The following is a 9064-nucleotide window of genomic DNA, read 5'->3' as shown; positions in this document are numbered from 1 at the left end:
AAATGGTATTCATCAATATCAATAACTCAAAATAAATAATTCAAATTATAAATAGCATATTATACATTTATAATAATACTAGTTACGCGCATAATGTGTTCATGAAAAGATGTATAAATATTTGATGATTTACATGAAGGTAATAATTATTCTTCTATTAAGAAAAACAAATATAATAATATTCTAATTTGTTCATTGCTGTTAAATATAATACAAGATCCAACATAGTTAATTATAAAATCTGGTTAATGAAAAGAGTAACAATACAGTTACAATAATAAACAGAATGTAAAATTCATATCATAGATCTCCACAAAAAATCTTACACTATTATAATTATGTTATCATAACTATAATTTTCAATAAATATCAAAGTATACAACATAAAAAAACATTTTTTTTCCACGTTATCATTATGTTGTAAAATTTGAATTCGGAATATATGTATTCATATACATATTAGCATACTAGCCACACATAACAATTTTTCTTAAATATGTAACATCTATAAATAAAAAAAATCATATATATTACTAAACATTTTTAAACAATATTTAGAAATGTTTGGTAATATATGTTTATCCATCACAGTAGTTCATATAGAAATATATGTTAGCTCGTCATGTTTTTATAGTATATTCAATCTTATAAACACACAATATTTAGATTATTTTTTGACAAAATAGCTAAAAATAAATTGATGGCAACCTGATACAAAACATAACAAATAATGTAATTTACATTCACGATCATAGATAAAATATACGTATAAATCTCGAAGTAACATATATGTATAATTATTATATATACATTATGTATATTAAAAATATGTAATTACAATAATTAATCAAGTACAATATTAATAGCTATACAGAGTCAAACGCTGTTTTCGGTGCGTCAATTATGAACAAATATATCTTTAATGCAAAAAATTCGAACGTTTCGGTCCCATTATTTGGGCTATCATCAGCGATAATATAATATACAAAATGAAACCTAATGTTGGATAGAATGGTGTTGAAACGCAATAATATAAATATATATTGTCCTCTTATTTGCCAACAGAGATAAGTTCATCACTTGGTGGAGTGAAGGTGTAATACGATTATTTTAAAACCTTGGAAGTATGTCTGTGAAATATGTAACACAATAGAATCCAATCAGTATCCTTCAAAGGAAATTATTAAAAAAAAAAACATTATTAAACGAGCTTACCTCTGCTGGTCGACAAAAATAGAATTCCATAATTACAATTATAAATGTTATAACGTGTTTAACTGACAATTTCGTCGTTATAGTGTCGGTAACTGAATATAATTTGACCTAAAGCTTATTTTATATATATCGTTTAATATTAACAGTCTTCATTACATTGTTAGGTGTCGTCAGTTACTGACACTATAACGACGAAATTGTCAGTTAAACACATCATGACATTTATAATTGTAATTATGGAATTGTGTTTTTGTCGGTCAGCAGAGGTAAGCTCGTTTAATGTTTTTTTTTTTAAATAATTTCCTTTGAAGTGTTGATTGAATTCTATTGTTTTATATATTTCACAAACATACTTCCAAGGTTTTAAAATAATCGTATTACACCTTCACTCCACCAAGTGATGAACTTATCTCTGTTGGCAAATAAGAGAATAATATATTAATATTATTGCGTTTCAACACCATTCTCTCCAACATTAGGTAGCATTTTGTATATTATATTATCGCTGATGATGGTCCAAATAATGGAACTGAAACGTTCGAATTTTTTGTATCAAAGATATATTTGTTCATAATTGACGCATTGAAAACAGCGTTTGACTCTGTACAGCCATTAATATTGTACTTGATTAATTATTGTAATTTTGTATTTAACGTAAGGAGTCTTTAATTCAATTAATTTTGATTATTGTTATTTAAAAATATATTTTATATTTATATAATCATTTACAATTTTTAAGTATAAAAACATAAATTTGCATTTGCTTCGAACACGACGGTGTCATCAATAGAGATGGGCATGTATTTGAAATACTTTTATTTGAAAAACAGTATTGGTAAGACAATTATATTTTGTATTTTGTATTTGTTCAGAGTACATGAAAATATTTTGTATTTTGTATTTCATGGCATATAAAAGTATTTTGTATTTTATATTTTAGTATTAATTACAAAAAAGATTATGAAAGTATTTTGTATTTCAAATACCAAAATTGATAATCAATCTTATTATTTGAATTACAAGATACAAAAAGCTTTCAATCTTTCGATTGTAAATACAAAATACGTAATACTTTCGATCCGCTAAAATAAAAAATACAAAATATACTTGTATTGCAAATAGTGTGTTTTAAATAAAAGTATTTCAAATACATGCCCATCCCTGGTCATCAACGATATAAATTTTATTAAAAGATTAGGAATAATTTCTTGATATACAAAAATTTAAACTGTGATAATTATTACCTAATCTTTATCAGGCTGAGTATTATCATGATCACAGTTTTGTTGTGAACTTTGCTTAATAATGTTAACCAATGTATCCAATTTGGTAGGACGCGCTATTTGCAGGACCATATGTGCTTCTTCCAAAATTAAGAGACCATTGTGTGCGTCACTGGCTGATAAATTATGCGCTGATATCACATGTCGTCTCCAAGCTGCGTGCGTAGGGAGAATCTATACATGTATAGAATAATTATAAAAATCAAATCTTACCCGTCGTATAAATGCAAATGTGACATATAATTTAACTTGCTTTTTATTTTAAAATTGATTAAGCAATTCTACAAACTCACTTGTAAACACCATTTGCAATTAAGAGATGGAGAAATAGTGTGCACAGCTTTTATGTGCCTTCTACGGAAGCCCCAACTCGTATATGCCCTATCACAAAAAGGACAAGGAAACGGTGGATATGTTGGTCCTTTAAAAGTCTCTGATGTATCTGTATTGTAGGATTCGACAACGGAAAAACTGGGTTGCAAAACTCCAGAATTGTGTCCCAGAAAATTCGAGGATTCCGGTTGATCTAACGATTGATCAGCACGAGAATAATTCGGTAAATCATCGGATAATGGATCCTCCGTTTTCGAGACATTCCACAACGTGCTTCGTTCAATTGCGAGGAAATCTCTCCTGTGCGTTTTTGGCTCTGGCGAAGTGTGACGAGCTTCGGCTATTATTGTCACAAGTGGCTTCGACGATCCTGTAAAGAATTTCAGTCTACCATTTGAATTGTTTCTTTATAAGCGAAATTTAATGTGTAAATTAAATGTTGGACACAATAATCACACACAATGAGATATAATAGTATAATATACTCAATAGTAATTCCTTGACTTGATGCTTTTCTACTTACAATATAAAAATAGAGAAATAGTGTTTACAAGTATATATTATTTTTTTTTCGTTTTAAATAATATTATTTATTCGCTACTATTATTCTCAATTCTATTGTAACTTGAAATGATATTTATAATGTTAAGTATATGAAAAATATTTAAGTCATTTGCAAACTAAGAAAATTATTATACTAAAGATATAGATCTAAGAAAATTATTATACTAAATATACTATAAAACGCATAGCTTATCTTTTTATAAATCTGCACGATGAACAAAGGAATATATAATAAATATATCAGAAATAAGAAGACAATTAAAAATGTAAAATATGTTTATTTGCGACCAGTCGTTTGTCTTGTCTACAATAATATTGATTTAAATAATATCGTTTCGAAGCTGTCGGTGTGCTCCAATGATCAACGCTCGTACCGCGCAACCGAAACAAAAAAAAACACGACTTTACAAGTAAAACAGAGATCAAAGAACACTTTCGCGCGAGTCTCGAGAAAAGGACGTGCGATAGAAATCACACGTAAATTCGCAACGTAGACTCTAATAGTTCGTGGTGCATGCTGAATGCACCTATGCTGCGATTTAAATACTCTACAAGCATGTCTTAAATCACTATTCTTGTTGTAAGAGCTACGGTTTTTCTTTTTTTTTTTTAAGTGTACACACAGCTGCCGTGGTCGTGCAGCACGTTCACGCACGCACGTGATCAACACGACCAAAACGTATCCTTGTACATATATGTACATACATATACCATACGTATATCTCTTAACTGGATACGCGTGCCACGTATGCACGTCCGTGTATATACCATACAATTTCGCATAATGAATGCATATATACACGCGCATCTTGTCCATGTATCGGTAATGCGTGTGAGCGAGTACGTGATGTGTATATCGAGTGCAAGAGAGAAAGAGAGACTCGCGTGTCTCTCCGATATACGCCAACTTTTTAATAACATCGTACCGCGTTTTACTGTAAAAGCGAATTCTCACATGAATTGTAACTAAAAAGTAAGAAGGAATGTTATTTAAGGTGCTATACGTGAAATAAAAATACACAGGTGGATGAATAATCGACCTTACTCGTGAACGCATCGTGAGAGAAGCGGGGAGATTCTTTAAACACGCGATGTGCGAGTGTAAAAAATGTGGCATGAGAGAAGAGATCAAACAAATTATCAAACAAATTATTTCAGAATTTCCCTTGATAAAGTGAAAGTTAAACAGAAACTACGAGGAAGGCTTAGAATTATTCGATTGTCCGCCACCCATCACGCCGAGTGGCGAACCTGAAGCGTATAAATAATTCGATCGCGTCTATAATGCTCTTTCTAATCACCCTGTCACCCCGAAATCTATAGCCTAGAAACGTCACCGCGGACCGGTGAGTGCACGTTCCAACTCTATTGCACTTTAAATCCGCGATTTTAACCATGTCAACTGGACCATCCGTCTCTTCTTCCCCTAGCTACATGCTACACGCGCGTGAATCTTACTGTCTACTTACATCAATTGTTTTTTTTTTTTTACAGTGTCCTAAATATAAAGCGCGAAAGCTCATACCAAAGAGGAACAAGCGAGGAACGAGTTGTCCTACGACGCTTGTGTGAGAACGAACGGGGTGACGGGTTTACAAGAACGATCCTATTCCAGCCAGTGGAAACGTTTCCGTTTGACCCCTGACCTAAAACGCCCTAGTCATTGAGTGTAGACCGATCGTCTCTGAAACAAATACCTTTTCAAGCCTCTATTACTAGTGTCGATTTTGGTTACGCAATTCTTCCAAGCCTCCTCCCATTCGAGGCTGTTAGGCGGTATGCCGCTAAAGTGCAAGAGAACTTCCCGAATTAAATGTATCTTGTTACTATCGAACTGTTGCTTGCCCATCTTGCCATTGACATTGCAGAGGATCCTCTCTTCCGGCGTAAAGAGGATTTTCATGAGGTCGCAGGCCAAATGATCCATCGGTCGGGATGACGCCCAGGTTGAGATTATGTCCGGACTTGGTAGGAGATCGGCATAAGGTAGATGCTGATACGAGTAAAGCAGCGGTTTGACATCCGAGAATCCACTTAGCCCGGACAAGCCAGATAAACCGGAAATGTCTTCAGCAGGACTGTTCCCAGACCCTGCCACACATATCAGCACAGCGCGCTTTAGACACGGACTGCTCCACACACGTGAATTACGCGCACAAAGAAAATGCGAGCGAGTGTACATTAAAGGCTATAATGAAGGACGGATCACGCATCTTCCATCTCACGTATGCACTGCTCACGCATGCACGCACATACGCTTATGCCCCCGCCGATCGAAGCGTAATGCCGAAACCGGCTTCATTCTCATAAAATCTCTGAATTACAGAAATTAAAGTCGTAATAATTACTATCAGTTTTTACATAAATTGCAGTCATTACAAATCAAATGCGCTTTGAAATAACGATATACTTCCGTATCAAATATTCCGCGAAATACTTTTGCTACAATGCAATGAGCTACGGGGACATTTACCATTTGCACCAATTACGTCGCTCTCATTGTCTTTTCGATAGAGTTCTCTTTACTCGTGCACGCAATCTTTGTCTCTACTTCATCACACGGAGCCATTGCAGCACAGCAAATTAAGAAAATGTGGCGCGCCAAAACGAGCAGAACAGAATATGCGGTGAAAGCGAACAGAATATTCGAAAAAGCTACGATCTGCAGTACCAAAGAAAAAGCTTTGATACTACAGTAGCCGCCGGCATACGCAAAGACAATGAAACTGTGTATACAAATGTATACAGCATTTGTGCATGTGGTAATATTAATTATATGCGATAATGAAAATAATAGATTTTTAATAATAGATGAAATAATACATATATGCTAAAATGATAGCTCATATTTGATTTCCGAAAAAGAAAAATGTAATTATATATCTGCATTAGATTAAAACTTATTATTTCAATAAAACTCTTTTTTGCATATAGATTAATAATATCTCATATATCTATCAAATTTAACATATTCAATTACTAATAAAAATCATAATATACGTATTAAATAGACTAATTTATAAATTCAGAGAATTATTAAGAGAAAAAATTACTTTTTTCAATTATAGAATGTTTAACAAATTTAAGAACACTTTTTTTAGTGCTAACATCGTAAAAAATATATTAAAGTGTAATTTTAGTTTTTGCAATTATGCATTAAACACAATTAAATTTTTAAAAAAAGTGAAAAATACAATCTTTAAATATCTTAAAAAATCTTTAACTAAAAAATATAAGGTATAATTTCTTCAAAATGAATAGGTTTATGTATGCAAGTTATAGCTTCAAAAAGCTAATTTAACGAGTTTATACTTAATATAAAAAACGAAGACATTAGCAACAATACAGCAGCGAAAACGCAAAGAAAGAAGACTCAGTGTTTCATTTAGTGAATAGAGTAATACATGGTTTTTTAACACAGAAAGACATAAAATGTAATATATAAGAACTAGCTATTTATACAACTGCTATATAATGCATACACTAAATTGCATAAAATAGTAAAAATCTGATTAGTTTATATGTGGCACTAACCTTGATTCCCATCTGCTTGTCCTGTATCTAGCCTTTCTGCTGGATCCTTATCTAACGGAGATTGTTTCTGGAGATCGTCTACCGTCACTTCCAATGGTTCTATCTGAAATGGGTTTGGTTTGAATGCTATATTTTATACACGCCACTATATGTGACGTACAATTGTTTTATCATTATCTTATTTTCTGAACTAACTTTCATCTCCAATCGATGATATACTGGATTAGGTAACGTTTCTGGTAACATGTACTCTCCATCTTTCCCACTTTGATCGCTGGCAGCGGATTCATTTGTATTTTCCGATTGCGATATTTTAGGTGTTAGTGCTTTTTCCAAGATAGAGTTATTCTGTTGTTTGCTAATTTTCTGTTTCTTTTTAGGTACCTCTTCCTTATTCAGCGGTACTTCTTCAGCCACAGCTTGTTCTAGCTCAGCTAATCGTTTGTAAGACTCCTTTGCAAAAATATCTCCACCAGACAAGCCCCGGATTTGTAATGTCTCTGCTGCTTTTAAGAGTGCTGGTAAATTCTTTTGCTCAATATTTACCTCTCCTTTATATATAAATATTAATAGTGCCTCCAATTCGCTAAAGTGTACATCCTGAAGTATTATTACTGGATGCTGGCATGGGTTTGTCTACAAAATAAAAGAATAAAACGGTTATTATTATTCAAATTATTATATTACATATCATTAATTAATCAATCGAATTTGTACTTATCAGATTTGTCATTTCTTTAAATTTTTTAATCAATAAACCATCTGCTTGTTATTTTTCTTTAAATTCATTAATTAACTAATTTAACTTTATCATAAACAAATAAGCAATTTTCTAAGAGAAATGTATTAGAAATATATAGTATTGTTTATTAAATTAGTAATATATAATATATATAAGAAATACTTATAAAATTTGAGAAATATAAAAAACATGTATGTATGTAAAATATAAAAACATTATTTTATATTGATTCAATTAGTAGAAAGAAATACTCAAGAATTGCTCCTTTTTTTTACTATATAATAATTGAATAATTCTTTTCTTTAATCAGAGCTACTTTATTATTATTTTCACAAAGGAAAAATGAAATATAAATAAAATTCGTAAATACTAAAATTTTGTGTTACAGCAAGTTTTAAATCTATTATTGACAATTTATCATAAAACATCAGGAACGAGAAAGGAAGAGATACATTACCATTCGCTGACAAAAATCGAGATAAGCGAGAAAATTGTTCCACTTAAAGAGGCACAGAGCCAAATAGCTAATAGCCGCGTGTATTCAATAATCGTTAGGTTTATCTCGATAATAGTCGCGGTAATAGTCTTCTAACCTCGATGCAAGAGTGCTCCGAAGGCTATACGCGACAGCTGACAAACACGTCGTTTTACCCGCCAATTGTCGAGAGTATGACAACACGCGTGCGACGCGAGGACAAGTTCCGGAGCAACGAAGAAGCATCCCAAGGATGACTGGTCTCGTCGTAACGCTCAGGGATACGTTCAGGGATGATCACGAGGAGGACGACCTTGACGGTCGCTTACCTGGAAGACCTTCTTGAAGAAGGGACTGCTGGCCGAGAGTATCACCTTGTGCGCAGTGAGACACTGTCCGTCACTCGCGAGAGTCACGTCCACCAGGCCCTCTTCCTCCCATAGGCTCTCGAAGCTGGTGGCGATATTGCTGAGAAAACTGTTCCACTTTAGACATATTTGACTTGACATGTCGCGCTGAGATCGGACGGGCACGCTCGTATTGTCGGGACGCTGTCGCACCGTGCGGTAGTGTCCTGGTCCGCGGAACCTTCTCACGCGACGACAGAGACGGCGAGCGCGGCAGTGGGATCGTAGTCGTGCCAGGTACGCACAAACATCGCCGGAGTCGGAACTGTAGGGAGAACACCACACTCACCACGGCCGAGCAGCATGGCCGTCCGCACTCCGTCGAGTATTGGCTCGTGCTCGCGCGCCAACTTCGAAATGTCCTGAAACGCTTCAGCGTTCTGTATTCTGGTACGTTACGCCTTGCCGTACGGAATAAATTATTAAATGCATCTTTACCGGAATAGCTCATTAGATATAATTCTTGCAATCTTTTATCTTGATATGTTACCGCAATACACATGTAGGACTC

At 33.6% G+C, this 9064-nt stretch overlaps 1 protein-coding gene across 2 annotated transcripts; it reads right to left on the bottom strand.

Annotated features, from left to right (window-relative positions):
* Nucleotides 1-2413: 2413 nt before the first annotated feature.
* LOC108769639 (GDNF-inducible zinc finger protein 1) lies at nucleotides 2414-8852 on the bottom strand. 2 transcript variants are annotated; one of them, XM_018520727.1, is made up of 6 exons: nucleotides 8476-8852; nucleotides 7125-7565; nucleotides 6930-7032; nucleotides 5093-5486; nucleotides 2792-3218; nucleotides 2414-2672 (listed from the first exon to the last, which is right to left on the bottom strand). In XM_018520727.1, the coding sequence occupies exons 1-6, from the start codon at nucleotides 8653-8655 to the stop codon at nucleotides 2460-2462; spliced, it is 1758 nt and encodes a 585-aa protein (XP_018376229.1). In that variant the 5' UTR covers nucleotides 8656-8852; the 3' UTR covers nucleotides 2414-2459. The 2 variants fall into 2 exon arrangements, with proteins under 2 accessions (XP_018376229.1, XP_018376228.1); XM_018520726.1 differs by lacking the exon at nucleotides 5093-5486 and having other exon boundaries at nucleotides 2792-3201; nucleotides 8476-8847.
* Nucleotides 8853-9064: the final 212 nt, after the last annotated feature.

This window comes from Trachymyrmex cornetzi, unplaced genomic scaffold (genome assembly GCF_001594075.2).
Source record: "Trachymyrmex cornetzi isolate Tcor2-1 unplaced genomic scaffold, Tcor1.1 scaffold92, whole genome shotgun sequence".
Classification (NCBI taxonomy): Eukaryota; Metazoa; Arthropoda; class Insecta; order Hymenoptera; family Formicidae; genus Trachymyrmex; species Trachymyrmex cornetzi.
The sequence above is the reverse complement of the archived record's forward strand: the minus strand, read 5'-3'. Positions and strand labels throughout refer to the sequence as shown.